Here is a 21,098-nt window from a genome sequence, read left to right on the forward strand (position 1 = left end):
TAAAATAAAGCTTGGAAAGTACTTTGTGCAAGTGCTCATAAGTTTATGTATTTATTTTATAGAAAGTAAAAATATCAAATATTTTTAGGCTTAGGGATGTTAACAGTATCATTGTAGCCAGTTTAATAAAACTTCAAAGATAAAATGATAGATAATTGTATATGTGTGTTTGTGTGTGTTTGTTTGTGTTTAGGCATGCAACGAGTTCACCACCCACGTGATGAACCTCCTGCGTGAACAGTCTCGCACGCGGCCGATTTCACCCAAAGAAATCGAGCGCATGGTCAGCATCATCCACCGCAAGTTCAGCTCCATCCAGATGCAGCTCAAACAGAGCACATGCGAAGCCGTCATGATACTCCGTTCTCGCTTCCTAGATGCCAGGTTTGTCTACGTTACGTAAAGTTATATTGATTCCACACACCTCGTCTCGTCTCCAGGCTTTTTTATTTTATTGTTCTGTTTTAGAATATTAGGTTATAAAAATGTACAAATACAAACTTTTTTTCACCTGGAAAAACTTATTTAAGGTTCACAATTGGAACGCTTTCTGCTCAGGGGTCTCCTCTCCTCGCAGACTGAAGGGAGCCATCTTCCACTGACAGTCAGAAACTCCATGACCCCCTCTTTCAGTTGGATTGTGATTGGTTCTTATAGGCACCTCATGGTTATAAAAATATGGTGCTTTGAAATCAGATGAATCTTTTTGAATCGCCCTGTGTTCATACAGATCCCTATATTCAAACAGAAAACATGATATTATTTCCTGCACCCAGAGATTATGAACAATTCAGCCAAAAGCAGTGAGTTTGCAGATATTGTAACTGCAACACATTGAAATGTTAGTTTTAACAGTCACACAAATGTCTTGATATGTAGGCTGATGTAACAGTTGAACCAGATGATGTTTTACTTACATGGCAACTATAGCATGTGAATAAGATGTGCATAAAAGCATCTAAAAAATGAAACATTTTGAAAGTATATGGGAGGGTAAGGAGTTCTCTCAATGTTTACTTTAGTTGTAACAGTGTGTTAACTAACCACGCTGTGTGGAGGCTTTATTTAATCCAGGCTAGCTCTCACTTTGAGTTATGTATGTCCAACAAAAATGTGATATATTACAGCCACCAAGAGGAATATTAAAATAATATAGGATCAGATGTGATGTTGTTATGGAGATGCATGTCAAAAGCATGTTCTACTTGAACCAGTTAAACTTCTTAAAAAGTTCATACTTTACCCTCCGTTAGTGTCTGCCCTGCTCTCATTTATGTCTGATTTATTGAGCAGTTTGGTGGTCTAGTATGATCTGTTATTTAAATCTGTAGGATATGGTGCGTAAAAATACCCTTACATATAAGATGCTCTTTGTCATTTTATCTTGCCGTCTCACTATGTTAAGTCTTCTTTTTCTTTCTGTCACTTTGTTTCCTGACAGGCGAAAGAGGCGGAACTTCAACAAGCAGGCCACAGAGATCCTGAACGAATATTTCTACTCCCACCTCAGTAACCCTTACCCCAGCGAGGAGGCCAAGGAGGAACTGGCCAAAAAATGCTCTATCACAGTCTCCCAGGTTCGCTCACTCTCACTCTCAACAACAAGACTACCACATCCAACTCAGTGACTGTGCTGCGATTACACTGTATAGTACAGCTGTACAATAACCTGGTTGCATATGAGGTTGCTCAGATCAATCTAATTGAGAAAATATGAGGAGCTTTTATCAAGTACCAAAGTTGTTTTTCATGAGGGAGAAAAATTCAAGAAATTGACTAAAAAACGGCAGCAAAAATGACCTGCGAACCTTCATCTGCAGTTGCGAGGACCGTTTTTTTGTTTTGTTTTTTCAGTTCATTTGTGTGTCTGCACTGGTGATGGATTTAAAACAGTAACCACCACTAAAACTGTGGTTCCACCTTAAATGGTGCAGCAGTTACAGTCTGGCGTCAGGTGTTATAAGAATAACTGCTGCACCATTGAATATAGAGTGGGAAAATTCAAATAGGAAGCCTCGTATAGTTGTGCCTCCATACTTTTGTCTGCTTTCATTAGTGTTCTTTCGTAGAAGGACGTCTGGAGGGCGAGGTAGTTACTTATATCTACTGCCTCGATAGCTGAACAATCGCTCCTCTTCATAACAGAAGGATCATGTTCAACATATGTTTTGATTTTCTGCTTATATATTTTTCTTGCAGTATTGCCTAAACTAGTACTTACTTGGTTCTATCTCATCCATTCTGCTTTTCACTTCCTGCCCTCGATCAGAATCATGTGACTTCAAACAACCTATTAGTTTGCTAATTGTTATTGCAATATTGGCCTTTGCAATGCTATTATATTAGAAGGCTTCAATGTGCAAATAAGCATCCTGATCCTGACCAACCTTGAATGCCTTTATGTTTTGTTAAAACACAAAGGCATTCCAGCAAAGTAAACAATTTTTATTAAAATAATGCAAACCAATATGTACATTTTGAAACTTTAACAATGTTTACGTACTACATTAAACTCTTGTATTTAAGGAAAGTGAGGAAAATTCTATCATGTCTACCATGATATGAGACTGTTTACCCAGGTATATTGATGTGGATGCCAGTATTATGATGTCAATTAAATGTTATACAACAGTTAGTTCCGGCCATGCAAGCTGATTGGTGGAGAAGCGTCTAACAAACACTATCACTCCACTGAGACGCCGTTGCTAAGCAACAACTTTGACAGCTGTAGGAGACGCTCAAGCCATTTGAACATTTTTACTTCTTATTTTGCCACAAACAGAAAATGGACACTTTTAAGATCACATTTGACCGACAGCCGATTTGGTCAGACTCTGAAGATGAAACGACACTAAATTCCCAAACTGTCATCACCACTGAGCAGCTTTTCAGTCGGCAGCTGTGACAGAAGAACAGCTAAACAACCTGGAATCAGCCAGAAATCAACCCAATACCATTCGCCAAACGTGTAGTCTGATCTTCAGAGTCTGACCAAATCGGACTGAGCTATAAAACTGATGCAATATTAAGTTTAGCTCAGTTTTGTCAGTTTATGCCAGATCAGTATTAATGTTGTTTTGTTCCAGCCAGTCTGTAAAGCATCTTAAAGCCCATTTAGTTTGGCGAATGGTATTGGGTTCATTTCTGGCTGATTCCAGGTTGTTTAGCTGTTCTTCTGTCTCAGCTGCCGACTGAAAAGCTGCTCAGTGGTGATGACAGTTTGGGAATTTAGCGTAAGGAGCTGGAGAACCAACTGCTGGCTGTGCAGCGAGTGGGCGGAGCGCGTTACTCTGACGTTGCAGTGAGCTGCTTGTTAAGGAACTATAATTTGGCGGAAGGAACTGCGAACATTAAAACATATTAAACGCCATGTTCACGGCCCAGTTTATTAATTTCTTACTTTATTTATTTAACTGTTGTATAAAAGCAATAGAACGCAAGAGGGAGTGTGTTATTGCGAAATAACATCAGTGTTATCAGAGTGCCGTAGATCATCACAGCTGTGATGTTATTTTGCGATAACATGCACCCTCTCGTGTTCTACTGCTTAATTAGCTTGGGTTTAGCATACATGTATCAATATTTGGATTTTGACTACTTAACAAACTCACACTTGAAATTGCACAGTGATATTTGGGAGAATTCGTAGTGCTATATGGCAGTTTTCAAAAAACTTTGTGCACAGAGAAAGAAGGCTTAGACTTGGGACTTGGGGTCTGGATTCTAATGTTGAACTATAAAATGAAATCACATCCTCTGAGGTCTATTGTGCAGCCCTACTGTATAGAATAAGTCAGTAACAGAATTGTGGATTTGTGTAAAACCTGCTGCTAAATAGATAAACGTTTCCAATGTCAGTTTGAAGATGATGGTATTTTTTATGATCAGTATCCAAATGTGCATAACTGTACCCTTTTAGGTGTCCAACTGGTTTGGAAACAAGAGGATCAGATACAAGAAAAACATCGGCAAATTCCAAGAAGAAGCCAACATGTACGCTGCCAGGACCGCCGTTAACGCAGCCAGCGCTTCCGCTCAGGGAAGCCAAGCTAACTCGCCCTCCACACCAAACTCAGCCGGTGAGTTCAGGCCTGAACAGCATTTGGACAGAAGCGTGTGGTTATTTCTCAACCAAACAGAGAGTGAGACGGGACAGTGAGTCTGAGTTTAATGCCCTTACTGAGGGCAAGCTGTTTTAATTACTTTTTACATTTACATACCACCCTTTTCAAGAGCAACTCACAGAAGCGCTTTGTTGTCTACTTTGCAAACATACTTAATTAGGTGTGTCACAATGGATCATAATGCAGCAATCTGATGTTGAATAAACTACATAGATTGTGTAATATAATAACATAGCTTAGTATATTGTTTATATAGTTTACATATGCAGATTCACTAAAGTTTAAAAATTAATTAGTAATAGTAGTTAATAATGATAATATTTCTGACTTGTATTAAAATAGGGTCTTTATGTCGGTCCAGTTCCTCACTCTCATAACTACAGAACTTGCATGTTAGTTGCATAGTACTGAATAATTCATAGTAGATACTGAACAATTCATTGTGGATACTGAATAATTCATAGTAGCAACTGAATAATTCATAGTAGTTGCTGATTAATTCATAGTAGAAATAGATGCTGAATTATTCATAGTAAATACTGAATAATTCATAGTAGATACTGAACAATTCATTGTGGATACTAAATAATTCATAGTAGTTGCTAAACAATTCATAGTAGATACTGAATAATTCATAGTAAGTACTGAATAATTCACAATGTATACTGAATAATTCATAGTAGATACTGAATAAATTGTAGTAGGTGCTAAATAATTCATAGTAGATACTAAATAATTCATAGTAGTTGCCAAATAATTCTTAGTAGATACTGAATAATTCATAGTTGGTACTGAATAATTCATAGTAGTTGCTGAATCATTCATTGTAGATACTGAGTAATTCATAGTAAATACTAAATTCATAGTAGATACTAAATAATTCATAGTAGATACTGAATAATTCATAGTAGATACCGATTAAGAACTCTTAGGATTAATAACTGAATAATAAAACAAAAATAAATGATGTTATCATACATGCTCGTCTGCAGAGATGTTGTCAGTGAAGATGTCAGCAATAGATATATGAGCAGTAAAAAGTGTCTAGCAAAGAATCTTCTGGGCACCTTCTGGATCAGTAAGACCTCTGATTGAACAGCACTTCTGAATCCTGAACCACAAGCTAAACCTGAGGGCCGTCACAGTAGCTCAAGTACAAAGTCTCTTTACTTACTTACTTTTTCAACCATTAAGTCACACTTTACTTATCAAATCTTTCGTAACTTGGACTTTCTCAAGCTGAAGTCCACTCAGAGTGCAGTCATTTGGCCGCAGTGTTTTCGCAGTGGTAAATGTGCTTCAGGTAAATGGCCCTGCTCTGTCCGGCTGACCTCCTGGACGTCATTACGACGAGGCGGCCGGCCTTTTGTCTTGCGTCCCTGACGTGATTAGAGACCCATGCGCATTCGATTAGAGCTCTGTGGCTTTTTGTGTTGAAATTAAGTTAAAGCCTCTGGTGCCTTAAACATCTGGGGATTCATCCTCCATTAAAGAACAAATAGCGTTCTTTGATTCCTACTGTGACTCGATTAGCACTTCCTAAATGACTCGGCTGTGGCGACGTGAAGCAGGGCCGTCCGTCTTGACCGCAGCGTGAGCTGAGGTTGTCTCGGCTTTTTTCCTTGGAACTGCAGTAGCTCTTTTGGTTGCTAAGCCTAACATGGATGCACAATGGCTAATAACCATATAATATGGTTTGAAAGTTTGAAATAACTTGAATTACCAGTAAATAATACAAATATCATAGTAATAAAAACGTAACTTTGTATACACTTGTAACTTAATAAAAGTAATTAAAGTTAACTAATAAAGACTATTTTAGATGTTATATTCCATAGTATTTCTAGGGACCATGGGAAGTTCATAAATGATAAATATTATATTGCAATCATTTTTATTTTGCTTATTGTAATTTGTTTTATTAATTTTTCACTTTTTAAAAATATGAGATGTTTAATAATGTGTTTTATTGAAACTATGTCCTGATATTAATATAATAGGTAACTACGAGGAGTTATTAAATGACTAATACTATCCTGTAATTATTTTTATTTGTGTTATTGTTTTGTCTAGTTTGAAATTTATTAGTTTGAAATTTTATTATAACTTCGTCATGGATAATTATTTTATAAGTTTTATAAGTCTTTTAGTTTTAAAAGATATTCCTTTATTAGGACTTTGTGTCCATGTTAATATAAATGGGAGAAACTATGAGTTATTAAATGATAAATATTATTCTGTAATTATTTTTATTTCTATTAATATTTTGTCTACTTTGAAATTTGATAACTTTTGAAATTTGAGGAATTCTGGATATTCATTTATTAAAATTATATTTTGAATATGAGTTTTATTAAAACTTCATCCTGGATATTTATTTTATTAGAACTTTATTAGCGATATTTTAAAAGAACTTCATTCTAGGTATTACTTTTAATTACTTTCATTAGAACTTCATTCTCATATTAATATAAATGAGAACCACAAATAATTATTAAATGAAAAGTATTATTCTGTAATTTTTTTATTAATAATATTTTGTCTACTTTTGCAATTGGAGGAATTCTGGATGTTCATTTTCTTAGAACTTTATTCTGGAAATTAATTGATTAGAGTTCGTTTTACTGTAACTTCATTCTTGATGTCCTACAGCTTCCTCAGACATTTTAGAATCATCTATAGCTCTGTTTATCATTCAGGATCTAAACTCTCCTAGTTTACATCTTTCTACTAATTATTCGCCTGAGATTCGAATAAGATACTCATTTTATACATTTATTTGCATATCGATTTATATAATTGAAAGTAGTGATTCCAGCCTTTTGAACTGTAATATTTGAGCTTCCTTTTTCAAAACTGCTTTTACTTGTATAGTGTTCTTTGCGCTGCTGTCATTTACTGGCTGAAAATAACCCTTGGCTGCTAACCTCTCTGACTCTAACCGCCGTGCTGCTGTTGCATGACTCTGATCTCTGTCTTTCTCAACTTTCTTTCCCTCCCTCTCTCTTTTTTCTCTCTCTCTTTCTCTCAACCTCTTTCACTCTCAGGTTCTGCTGCCTCTTTTAACATGTCAAACTCCGGGGACTTGTTCATGAGTGTTCAGTCTCTGAACGGAGACTCGTACCAGGGGGCCCAGGTGGGCGCCAACATTCAGTCACAGGTAGGGGGCGCAGCTAGTCATTAACATTTATACAGCATTTAGTTACAGCTATATAATCTGAAATCTGATTGGTTCACTTCTGAAAAAATGATGCATTTATTTTTTTTTCATTCAAAACATTTTCTTATTAATAAACTATAGCAGGTCAACACAGTCCATCCTCCAGTGTTTATTCTAGAATTAAGGATATTAAAAGTGAGTTTCTCCCCATTTGCTACAGTAACAGCCTCTACTCTTCCAGGAAGGCATCACACTAGATGTTGAACATTGCTGTGAGGATTTAATTGAGCATTAGTGAGGTCAGGTACTGATGTTGGATGGGCAGTTCTGGATCACTCCAACTCATCCCAAAGGTACTGGATGGAGCTCCATCACTCCAGAGAACACAGTTCCACTGCTCCACAGCCCAATGCTGGGGGGTGCTTTACAGCCCTCTAGCCCACGCTTGGCACTGGACATAGTAACCTTAGGCTCAGGTGCAGCTGCTCCAGAATGTCCCCATCTATTGGTCAGTGGTTTTCTATTTAGATTATACAAGCTGTGTGTCAACAATAGTAAAATCACCTTAAAGTAGTGGATTTGCTCGTTAGAACAGCTGTCTGAATACTTTTGGATAGATATTGCACATTCTGCCATGTACATAAAAAGATTATTAGCATTTCTTTAATCTCTGTAGAAGTTCAGCTCTTCTCAAGTCTCTTTAACATCATGTCAGAACTAGCTGAGCATTAGTTTGAATTTTTGAGGATAAACAATAGAAATTGATCACACTGTAGAACATATACAGAGAATAAAAAAAGAATAATCATTTCTGTGCTTGTTTTAATCGTGAAAGCCCGTCAGATCGAGCTGATCAGGTGGCGAAACAGAGCTCAGTTTCTTTCGTTTAGCAAATTTTCCAAAAAAACATTGTGCGATTCATGGCTAGACCATTTACAGTTTTGTATTTTTGGTATTCAAATACTTGAGGGAACATCTACACATATCTGCCTGTTGTGTATTACAGCAGCAGCAAAACAAGAGCAAAGTATTACCATACTTTTATTTATGCATCTGTATAGTAAAGATATATAAAAAGATTATAATAAAACAACCATAAAAAGTTAGAAGTATAATGTGCAGTAAGTAATTAAGTAAAGTTGGGTAACTGTTATGCAGGTGAAGGTGCAGTGATGTCACATCCAGCTGTGTTTACTCAATCAAATATCAACAGTTACACATAATCATGTGTAGTCGAGTAAAGCTGCATCATTTCTTGAGAGTGAAAATTTAAGAAAATTCTGCAAGTATACAAACTAAAAGCTAGCTAACAAATAAACAAACATGATTTGCGCTGCCCTCTAAACGTTAGAGCTCCAGGATAGCAGTTTTCACGAGACCCATGCTGTCTTATTGAATGCATTTACTGGTTTCTGTTATTTATATTTATTTACCTCCAAGCAGTTAACTTCAGTGTTTGCAATCATCTCAAATAATTGCAATTAGGCTATTATGTGATAATCGTGACAGGCCTACCTGGCGCATTTGATGGCATCATCGTTAGGTATCTATTTCACAGTTAACTGAATTATTTTCACCATTTCACCGTCCATCCATTTTGAACACAATCTGTCAGGCCTGCTTTATGATCTTTTGTTTGGACATCAGTGTCACAAACTGCCTCCTGACCTTGTGGAGGTTATTGTTTGCCTAAAGCAAATTACAAGCCACAGCTATTGTCAACATCCAAATGAATAGACCACAACAGACATTCTTGGAAACAGCACAGCACTTGTCATGGCGTTAGTGTGACTGTCGCGCTGTCGCTGTGACGGCCCGACCTTGCCCAGCATTCTGCCTCTCAAAGACTCGCCATTGCGTTTCACCCCCGAAGTGACACTCTCCTTTCTAGCGTTCCTGGCATGCCTCTGCCGAATGAATAAACTTTCCTAAGGCTTAGAGTCCCTCATGAATATGCAATGGAAGAAGCCCTTAGGAAGCTTTTTTTAATGAGTTCCTGTGGTGTGAAAGTTTGGTAGAACGGCTGTTTGCACAAGGTCATTTGGCAATAGTTAAAAATAAGCCAGTGTTGGCCTTTAGCAGAGGTGGGTTGTAACTACTTGCGGTCATATACAAAAGTTTGGCCGCCCTGGTCAAATTCCATGTTCTGTTGATTTTCTGAGTAAAAGTAAGTGAACACATCGTCTACAGAGACACACGTCTGCACATTGTAATGCAGAATTACTGTTTATTTGCAGAATGTAACATTGGAAAATATGACGGCGTTTTAGGGCCACTGTTAATAAAAATAAAAATACTTTGAGAATAAAGTTGTGATATTAAAAAAATAGTCATAGTATTGTGAGAAAAAAAGTCTTTGGAGGATAAAAGTGGGCTAACTGTAGGGGGGCTGCCATAACGCGTTGGGGTCTCATTTGCTGTACTGGTGCTTTGGCAGACACACTAATATTTCGCTGTGAAATGCGTATTTGTTAAATAAACAATCAGTATCTCCCAAATGTAAGGTGTTAAGTCTATTATTCTATAGTATTAACTAGCACTAAGCTCCAAAACATACAGGTTACCTTATATTTAGTTTCACAAGAGGACAAGGCTGAAGTTGGTTTTCTATGCACCAGCTTATTGTTCAAATTTTCCCATTCCACCTTAAATGGTGGCAGTATTCTGAACTCAAATGTCGCCATAGCTAGAACAGTGAAAGAATCGTTTTCCAGGAGTCATGAAACTTAATCAACTTAATCATAAAATGTCATAGCGACGTGGAGCATCCGCGACAGGCAACAGAAAGTAGGAGCTTCCGGCTTCGCACAACCCTCGAGAATTTCGTTTTGCAAGAAGTACGCTGAGGCTTTAAGGATCAGCGTTCTGTTGCGAATGTTAAATTCTAACTGAAAATACCTAAATTGGCACCTCCCTTCTTTTTTTCAGCACCCAATTCCCATGACGCACCGGCTCATTTGTTTATAATAATGTGAGCAATGTTTTGTTTCATAATCAATTCAAAAACAGATTGAGTTCATTGTTCTGTCTCTGTAATACAAACAATAACATTTCTGCTGCAGTTGATAACCTTTTCCATTCCCAGTAGCCTTCTGATATCTGCCTGACCTTTCTTCCCAGCACAGATGTCCTTCTGTTGCAGCTCTATTGTCTGAACATGTCTTTTGTTGATATTGTTCTGTTTGTTTTGTTTTGTTTTCTTGGTTGTGCAGGTGGATACCCTTCGCCATGTTATCAGTCAAGCCGGCGGATACAGTGACAGCCTCGCTGCCAGTCAGATCTACAGTCCGCAGGGCATCAACGTAAGTCTGCAGCGTCCTCTCATACTTCTCTGCCTTTTGTCCCTCTTCTCAGTCTCTCACATCAACCCTGTCAGCAGTGGGTTTCAAACTGTGGGTCACTGTGTGGGGACGAGTAGGTTGTAATGAAGCTGCATAATAATATTTTTTTTTCTTTTCATTTTTCAGTAAGCTGAGCTAATTGAAGTCTATTTCAATACAGAAGCAGTAGCCACTCTCTTCTGCACCAAACGTGTTATCAGTGTGGCCTTCAGAGCCGCCAGTCTATTTTACCCTTCTTGCTTAATTTTATTGTGTTTGTAACTCTACAGAAACAAATGTTAAATTCCTTTTTAATGCTAATCCAGGTAGGTTTAGATCCTAATTTCTATGTTTTACAAATGTTTATCTGCCGAAATTTACCTTTAGAATATTGGAGGTTGGCCTTGGCCTATAAATCCCGTATTGGTGTAGTAGACACATACTTTGGGTTTCTAGACACTGGTCACCTCATTGGCCACATTCTGCCAACCAGCTCGTCCTTTTCTTCAGATAAGTGACAACCAAAACATCCAAGCATAACAGGGTAGTGCGAAGATCAGTTTTGTGTTAGATATAAAGTTGTATGCAACTTTGACACCCCTATACGAATGACATCTTTTGTTTATTTCTGATGTGAAAAAAATGTACATTTTTACAGTTTTTTCTGCCAGTGTTATTGCACAGGTATTTAACCCTTGTGTGGTGTTGATGTGTTTGTTACGCAGTGGTCTGATGGACCAACCGTATTATTGTTTATTTAAATCAATACAGCCACAACAATTTATGTAAAAATACCAAATGTTTAAAATATCATGTGTCCAGCGTAGGGTTTGCCTTTAGCAGCTGTAGCCAGTCAGCAGCCTGTCCATGTGCCCCCCCACACACACACACACACACACACACACACATACAAACACATACACACACACACACACATATACAAACATATACACACACTAACAGCAGGCCATGTAGGAGAAGAACAGAGTGAAGGACACAGCACCTCCACACTTTTATCCCCCCTTGGGTTCACCCAACACCAGATGTGTAGTATAAATGTGTGGGGGGTGAACAGTGTGAAGGCACTGAAAATGGGTTATCCACTTCACCTGAAAGGACCAACAGTTTGTATCATGAATAAGCAAATTTTGGAGATTTGTCTTTTTTGTTTATGTAGTCATTGTTTGTAAACAGTAGATCTAATCCCAAGATATGTTCAGATGGTTGGAAAAACGTGTGGGTTAAACAAAATGCCTTCAAAAGTCACAGAATGTGGCTTAATACCGGTTCTGTAGCACCCATGGGGTTTAACTTTGCCACTTTAAGCGCAGCCCGTTGAAGCTGAATGGTTGCCGTGTCGGTGAGCGGTGCTCACGGCGACGGGTGCCCTGGTAACAATAACCAAGGTGATCACGGGCATGACTTGTCAGGGGTCGTCAGCATTAACATGGCACTCACAACTACACACACACATAACACCAATGCCTGTGCACAGGTGTTAGTCTGGTCTCTCACGCAAAGGCCAGCTTTAACGTCCAGAAACTCAGAAATGAGCTTGTCTTAAAGGGCTCATATCATGGAAAACCTTTTTGAAACAAATGAGCCAGTAAACACTGTCCATATATGGAAATGAACCGCCCATTTTCAGATGATTTTTTTCTGATGTCACAGAAAACTAATTTACATATCTGTCTATTCAGCCTATTGCAGTTTAGCCCCACCCATTCATGCAGAAGTTATAAAGGGTGTTTCAGCCTGGACCGCGTTTTAATGAGGCACAATACAGGATAACCAGTCAGAACAGAGCTAATTTACATATATCAGTCTTAAAGGCACAGTGAAAAAACAGCCTGTTTAATTCTAAGGGATAAAGAGAGGTTGGAAAATTATGATTTGAATGAATTTTTGGCACATAAAACCAAACAAGCATCATGAAAAAATAAAATACAAGAGAAATATAGAAAATGGCCCATTTAAATAAGGATTATTTAACTAGGAGTGAAGAATTCTTGGCAAATGGCAGTTTCTGACAGTTTTAAGGTTTTTAGAACGTTAGGAAATCCTAAGATCATTAAGAAACCACAAATAACCCTTTATGTAAAGAGAACCGATAAGAAAATAAGTGAAAATAACAGAAGCCAACAAACCTGCTTCACCTCCAGCAGCCTCTGCTGTTTATTTAAGATATTTTTGTATCAGTCAGTCAACTAAAACTACTGGAGCCTGTTTTGACAATTAAAAATATAAAATTATTATTATTATTATTATTATTTTTAATAATAATAATATTATTATCGCCTTCTATTAACAGCTATTGAAATATTCTATCCCCCTTAAATTCTGCATCGGTCCAACAATTTCATATCAGTCTTTAGCAGAAGGATTTTGCTCTGTGGGGGGTTTTGTGAGAAGAGCAGCGAGTTAGCACACTAGCAGCAGCGGCCGGCGTGTACGATCCACAGCGACAGTGCGTGTTGCTGGCAGAGGAAATTGATCAGACAGTCTCCGGGGAGAGCTGAGTGGAGATTTGGGACAGCAATCCAACCGCATCGGTCATATCACACATCCTCCACCGTAACAGCTCTGACAGCAAGACGGCTGCGCACGAGGAGAGGAATAAGAACACAAACATGCACACATGCTCTCTTTTCCAGAGCTGCTGCGTTACTGAACAACCGCTTTGGTCACACATTTTCACACTGACCACTGCTGGTCAAAGAGCCAACAAAAGACGCAGGATCCAGTTTAGCTTTACTGAGACCAGTAGAATAGTGTGTGCCAGTTTTGGGATACTGAAATCACTATTTAATATGTTTTTCGTTACATTGCAGCTCCAGAAATCAGGGAGAAAAAATACAGACCAAATATTAACTGATAATATTATGTTATCATGGTTTGATAAGCTAAATTATCCACCAGTTTACCACACTTGTGCATTAGCTGGAATTACTTAATGGCCTATAATGCTGACATTCTGTAAAGCTTTTGCAAAATATTCAATACTTCATTTATTTCAGAATCAGAATCAAGCTTTATTGGCCAGGTTTGCTTACACATACAAGGAATTTGGTTTTGGTTACAGAAGCTCACAGTGCACAGTATCAGGCAGACATTTACATGTACTAAATATAATAAAATAACACAAAATAAATAAATTAAATTAAATAAAACATGCATTCCTACCATCACTCACTCATACACACACACACACACACACACAGTCATACCTGTAAACTTTACATTGTGTAAAGTATGTGTCTTAAGTTAAAGTGCTGAGTGCAGCAGCAGTTAAAGGGTGTATAGTGGCAAAGAAAGGGATCAGGGAGGTAACAGTCAGATAAGTGGGGTAATAAGGCAGGTAAGTAAGATGCTAGAATAAACACTGGTCTGAGACAGTGGTTTCAGATGATGGAGTTGAGTGTGATACTATATACCAGTATATTTAGAAGTGCAGTTTAGGAGCTGGAATATTGTTTATTGTTTGCTCCTTTTTCATTTTCATTTTACACAACCGCTCGCATTTTGAATTATTTATCAAAATATTTTTTCATGTATATATTTTATGTAGTAATAACTTCTGTAGTGTGAAGTATTATAAAGCACACACCAATCCATGTTATTTTTTACAGTATTTTAAGAATTTCTGAAGAACACAGTGTTATGAAATTATAAATAATATGTGTATATATTGTAATGATCAGTTTACAATAATCTTCCTCAAGATTTGATGTTATACAGCTTTCTCAGTCATGGTATGATCTATAGCACTGTTGATCACTGTTCATCATTCACAGCACATCAAAAAATTCTTACTTTTTAAATTCCTACAGCTTTGGAAGCATATTAAAATATTTTAATCCATTTACCTGCAAGCAAATGTTTTTATAGTACATTTGTAACAGTGATAAACTTTTGCATCATAGTGTATATTGATTGTCGGTAATAAACTGAGAAGAAAAAGTGTTTTAAACTGCTGAATCATTACAAAGTTGGGGCATTTTTGTTTGCTCTGATTTGCCAAAATGCATCATATATCAGAATGTTAAAATCGCGTTTATTTCCAAACCAAGTGCGCAAGTAAGTCTCTATGTAAGTGGTTCAGTAAGTGGTTCAGCCTGTTCCCTCAGCATGTTATTGACTGGCAAATGGGTTCAATATGAAACAAAATCAAAGATTTTTAGGGTGAAATTTCCCCTGAAATTATCTAAATGAACTTTAAACGTTTTGTTCGTTGAATGCAGAGAGGATAGCAGGTCGTCCATTGTAAGTGAAATTCACCCTGGTTTAATTTTGCTTTCTCGGAAGCGATCCTGCGAGGGAGTTTAGGAAAGCTCCCTGCTTTAACCTTTGTATTTTAATGCCTAATGCTTTGCTGACACAGTCGGAGAAAATATCTCAGTTTTGGCTGTTCACTGTTTTAAATAAGAACGCTTTCCTCTGCATTATTATTCCCCCGGATAACTTATTCCACTTTTCTCCCCATTGCTGATAATGATGGGGCTTGGACATAAAGCATTTATGTGGTGGAGCTTTCCCCCTCCAGACCGCCGCTGTAATTACGCCTTTGAAACAGACATAGGGTGTCACCAAAGCTGAAGATTTGAAAGTTTTTTTCCCCTCTCCCTCCGCTTTTCTCTCTCTCTCTTTTTTGATTACAGACTGCCTCTATCTAAAATAACAGGCTGTGAAAATAAGAGGCTGCCAAAGCCCATTTTCAGACACTTTTTCTGATGGCATGGAAATTGCTATTAATGCTCCAAATGCTCTTTAGGCAACCTGTCTCCCGGATGTGAAATGGCCTTCATTTTAGGTACCCATTATACTTTCATTCCTTTAGCCAATGTGATAATTTGCAATAATTGATTCCTCCATCATCCGTCTTTGAAAAATCGTGTTCAGGAAATGACTCGTCTTATGGTTCATTTGCTGTCATTTCTTTTAATTGTCTCGCTTTGTGGCTCACTTTCTCTGAAAAAAAAACTGTGTGTGGGCAGATACTTCTTGATTTTTTTTTTTTATTTTTGGAAATGTACAGTTTATAATAATGCATGGAAGATATAAAAGAGTTCATTACAGCCAGGCTAGTGATATCTGTAGTTTTATTTGAAACAGTTATATAATTTTCATTATGAAAAATGACAAAAACAGCAAAAATGTTGATGTTTTATTTCCATGAAACAAACCAGTAACTTCTCATGAAATTTGAATTGTAATAATCAAAAAAGCTTGATTCTGATTCTGATTCTGATCAAATAATATCAGTAATAAAAATGTCCTTCTTATAAACATAGAAATGAAAATCTAGAGAATTTCTCTTTTTTTTAATAAGCTACAAGTGAGAAATAATGTTGAATTACACCATGTTTTTTTATCACTGCCATTAACTGCAGCTTCTAAGGGTTCAGCTTTCAGCTGCCGTTTCTTTTCATTGATCCCTGTCCAAAAATGTGTGGACAGGGATCATTTCTTGGCTTATTGTCACATTTTTAGAAATGTACATCAAAAATGTTTTGAATCTACTTGCCAACCGTTTCTTCATCTTCAAGTTTGCATCCCTCGTTTAATAAAGGCTGCTCAGGCCAAATAATACTTCCTCTGGTTGAAAACATTTCAAAGAAGAAGCATTGAAACTGTTGATTATTGAGATCGATGAAGGTGCCATTGAAGAACAGCCTTTGGTTCCCTAAAAATCCTTTCGCTCAATAGTTCTTTGGAAAACCATTTTTGTAACTGAGGTGTATGAGTGTGAAGAACCATTTTAAAGTTTGTTGCTTTGTTGCTTTGATCTGTTCACTCAAGCATTGCAGTCCTATGCAAATGACAGAGGCCACCACTTTTATTTAATTTCCAATCAAAACAACAAGTACAGGTTATTCATTTTTCAGGAGATCCCTCTGTGGAGATTAGATATAAGATAATCCACTTGCATAATGAATAAGAAAATCAAAGGAAAGTGAAAAAAAACAGGAGTTTCAAAAACTGGAGTTGAAAAATTGATTACAAGCTACAGGAAAAAATTTGGCTCCTAACAACCACCTGGAAGAGCTGGTCGACACCAAAACTGCCCCCATCAGATAAACAGTACTTAAAGCTTTCATCTCTGAGAGAGAGGAGAAAATCAAGCTGCTTCAGATCTGAAAACATCCACAGGTGTTTCTGTCCATCCTTCCACTGTGAGAAGACGACTCAGCGCTGTGGGTCTGAAAGGATGTGTAGCTGTCAAGAAGAACCTCACTGAGAAAAGGAGACGGACACATCAAACAAAGAAGCTGACCACCCCAGAGTCCAGACCTCAACACCACTGAATGTGTTTGATTACTTCAGAAAAGTGATCAACCAGCTTCTAAGACTGAACTTTGGAGGTGTGTCTGCAGATTCTTTGAGGAACTGAAAGTGAGTCTCCTGAAAAGAATGGAAGCTGGAATGAAGGTAAAGAGAGACTCACTGAACACTCAGACATCTGAGTGGAGACACTAATTACTGAGAAGGTGATATTATGTAGTTGTTGAGGCGTTTATGCAATTTTCTATTAAATCTGTTTTCTGCTTTGTTTTCCTCCGATGCTGAAAAGTGAATAACATGTACTTAATGGCTGTTTTGACTGGAAATTAAATAAATTAAGGGTCTCTGACTTCATACAGTCCTGTATGTTAATGCCTGGTGTGAAAAGGGCCTGAGTAAAAACAAAATTAGATATCCTATTGTGAAATTTGCGAATCATTACACACCTGTTGTTGTTTTTGTTTCTGTATTTCAGGCGAATGGCGGCTGGCAGGACGCTCCGACCCCCTCCTCAGTGACCTCACCCACAGAAGGACCCGGAAGTGTTCATTCTGACACGTCCAACTGATCTCCACTGACTATTACCACACACATCACCACCTTCAAACTCACAGGACTCACTGCTACATCTGGTTTGGGATTATAACCACACATGATCATCCCACCCCTCTGCTACTATGGAGCTTTTGAAATTCTTTACAGAAAGTTTCAGGCTTCATAGTATTACTTTAGGTGACACGGCAACTCGCCTGCGACAGTTTCTTTCTTTATGAGGCTTACATTCAGTGATGGAACAAAAACAACCCTTATATTTCAATTTAATGCTTCATTCTACCTCTCAGAGAAAAAAATCAATATGAAATAATAAGAGCAATCTTTGTTTTCTAAAAGAAACTTTATTATCGGAAGACAGCACCTGCTTACGTATTGTGTCCAAGTGGTTTTGAAGCAAAGTTGTTTTTGCTATCTATCGGTACGTGACATTGCATCTTGTCTTATTTTTGTTTTTTGTTTATTTTATATATATATATATATATATATATATATATATATATATATATATACACACATACATATATCACTGCTTACATGCTACTTTTTACTTTTTTGTTTTTTTGCTTTACCCTTTTATTTTATCATGTTAATAATAAAAGCGGATTGGAGTATTGGATTCCTCATTTTAATCAAAAATACCTAAATTCTTAGCAAAAATGTCTTTACCCTGTAAAAAAAAAAAAAACGAGTAAATTAAAATTTAGATTTTATTGAACTTCGAGTGAAATAGCAGAATGTAACACCGATTATTGTCTTGTTACTTTCTATAATAAATAGGGCTGGGTATTGAATATACGGTAAAAGACTAGGTGACACTGCGAATACAGTGGCAATGTTAATACGCTTTTTATGCACGTAGCTGAGCTTTTTAAAGGCCTTCGCAGTTACACAGTTACCCCTTGTTGCCAGTGCGGCAGGTTAACCCTCCTTTTAGAGAATGCAAACCTCAAGCTAGAACACAGAAAACAATTGAATAGCACAGTGGATAAATCCACAGCTTTGCACACCAGAATTCAGCTCAGTTCTGGATAAGTGTGTTACTAAAAGTATAAACGCACTGAGAGAGATGAAAGTAAAAATTAAAAAAGTCCCTTTTGAGCTCTCAAATAACACGCCCTGCAATGCAAAAGAAACATACGTCATTCTTGTCCTTTTTCCTTGTTTTTAGTGCAAAACAATCCTAGATTGTTTCAAATAGATTTTTATGTATTTTAGTTTTTACTGCAGTTGAATCCACTTGGCAGTAGTTTGTTTACTTCCAAGTTTGCATCTCTCATGGCACTTAATAAAGGATACTCAGTCCAAATTATGGTTCTTCTGATTAAAAATTCACTCTGTTGAGTCAGTTACTGTCAAGATACAAACACTTTTCAAAATAAAAGTTCTGCAGTGAAACCGTTTTCAGTTCCTTAAATAATCTTTTAGTCAATGATTCTTTGGAGAGCAGTTGATTTAGATGAGGTGTGTGAGTAATTTTTAAACCATATTGCCCAGCCCTACTTACTCAGTGCACTCAAAATTTTAAGGCAGTCAGGTTACTTACTTTAAGTTAAAACACCCTTTTTTACAGCATTTCTGCTAAAGATAAAAGGAAAAACTTGACAAACTATTTCAAAACCTGGTTATTGGATGCAGCGTAAAAGACGCATTTATCCCTCAGAGTGAAAGTACAGACCAAATGTCATACCAAACTCCATGTTGACGCAGATTTCATTTGCAGTCATTTCCTCCCTTGTTTGTTTTTGAGATGCTGTCTGTACATTGAGCCATAATAATGTGTAAGTCAATGGAAATATGACTAGTGGCGGAAATGGCGGAAACATTAAGTCATTATGGTGCGTGTAATGTCATTTCCCCCCCCGTCCGCTCTCACTTCAGATCGCTTTCAAACGCTAAACTGTTTATCACTCCTCCACCTTTGTAAGGGAATGTATTATAATATCCATAACCTGTTTGTTTGAATAGATACAGGTGCCGTCTGTAATCTGAATTATATGAGGAGAGGTTACGATACAGTGAAAAAGAGTCCATAAAATTTTCCTGATTCAGGTGTTTACATCATTTCAGCCACAAGAGCATTAGTGAGTGCTCTTCTATGGAGATTTTAGCAATGGGTGACCTTAAAATAGCTGAATTCACTCATCAGCAGGGCTGTCTGGATACTTTTGGATGTGGTAATGTTGTACACACTTGAATCAAGTAAATTCACTGCTTCACTTTTATTCAGTGTACTGTTTATTCTAATTGCACATTCTTACACTCTGTTTATTTTTGTTGTTTTTTTTTGTTTTTTTTTGCATTGCGAGACTTTGGGCAACACTCACTAACCTGAACGCCTCCTCGACTCGGCCACTCGAGACTGGGTTCCGAATCCCTGATGTGTAAACAAACATATTTTGATATCTTCTTGTTGTCTCCATGTGTGCAAACAGACTGTGAGTGTAAAGTTTTAGAAACTGAGCATGTTTTTCGCTGTTCATTTGAAACAACAGCCAAGTACTGCTCTCAACCAAAACCCTTGTACAATAGCTGTATACGAAAATTGTAGTATCACGCTTTTACCTGTACATTCATTATTAGCTCTTCTCAGTTTCATGTAGTATTTGTAAAACGTTGAAATTCGGATAACACTACTTATCAGGGGTGTTACGATACGCATATTAATATTCCTTTTTTATACTGAGGTGATGAGATAATGCACACTGTGAATCAAATACAGCTTCACTGTAAAAAAGATTAGCTTAATCTTGAAAACTAACAATGAATCTGAGTCTGTTAGTTCTAATAATAGCAAGTTAACCAAACAATAATTGGTGTGTTTCAATAAAAACCCCAAAAAATCCTAATTTTAAGGCCGTCGGTTTGCTCATTTTACGTTAAAACACCAAATTATTGTTTACGTAGTAGATTGTACACTACAAAACGTTTTTGTGATATCGCATACTGACATTAATTGGATTGGCTCCCATTATTAAAAAGCCCCCCCATGATATTCCAAAAAAAAAAGAGACAGCTATGAAAGCAGCACCTGAAACCATTTACAGTTTGTATGTATTTAAATTGATTTGCCTTTGGAAATGACTTGTGTTAATTATGCTTTTATTTTCTTGTTTTGGCAATTGGACTTCTACCAAAAAAATAAAAGCAAAATGAATAAAAACAGTATGGAGTCCTCATTTTTATTAAAAACATTACTATATAATGTAAAAATGGCATATTGAGGACTATAGGTGTTACGGTGTCTCGGCTACTGTAGATTAGGTTCTTAAACCAGTGGTTCTCAGCTGATTTTAGCCAAGAGCTCCTCAATCCTAACTCCCCTAGAACACTTTAGAGCTCCTTCTGAACATTTGTGCCACGCTAGGGACATAAACTTCATAGAGCTGGTAGATCAGCTCTGTATTCCATGTCGCTGCTGTTGGAACAAAACCTCGTATCTCCAAAATGGTAACTTTACAGGAGAAGGAAAAAACATACTTTACTTTTAATGTAAGTCAATGGAACCAGACTTTTTTCCAGTTCATTTTAGGCCATTTATTTTGCTCCATTCATCATGAAATTTACACACAATGCAAATGGCGACAGGCGTTTTTTAAAATTATGTCAAAAACTGAAAAACAGCAATATACTGTATTACTAATTAGTAATATTACACAA

At 37.0% G+C, this 21,098-nt stretch overlaps 1 protein-coding gene across 2 annotated transcripts in view; it reads left to right on the plus strand.

The window, feature by feature from the left end:
- Positions 1-17,906, plus strand: part of pbx1a (pre-B-cell leukemia homeobox 1a) — a 106,713-nt gene extending 88,807 nt beyond the window's left edge. The window contains exons 4-9 of one of the 2 annotated variants that reach the window (XM_036556493.1): positions 194-384; positions 1,442-1,577; positions 3,920-4,079; positions 7,172-7,284; positions 10,497-10,586; positions 17,362-17,906. In XM_036556493.1, the coding sequence (XP_036412386.1) occupies positions 194-384; positions 1,442-1,577; positions 3,920-4,079; positions 7,172-7,284; positions 10,497-10,586; positions 17,362-17,454 (783 nt within the window). In that variant the 3' untranslated portion in view covers positions 17,455-17,906. The remainder of the gene's footprint in view (positions 1-193; positions 385-1,441; positions 1,578-3,919; positions 4,080-7,171; positions 7,285-10,496; positions 10,587-17,361) is intronic. The other variant, XM_036556494.1, reaches the window with a different exon arrangement.
- Positions 17,907-21,098: the final 3,192 nt, after the last annotated feature.

Source organism: Colossoma macropomum, unplaced genomic scaffold (assembly GCF_904425465.1).
Source record: "Colossoma macropomum unplaced genomic scaffold, Colossoma_macropomum, whole genome shotgun sequence".
Classification (NCBI taxonomy): Eukaryota; Metazoa; Chordata; class Actinopteri; order Characiformes; family Serrasalmidae; genus Colossoma; species Colossoma macropomum.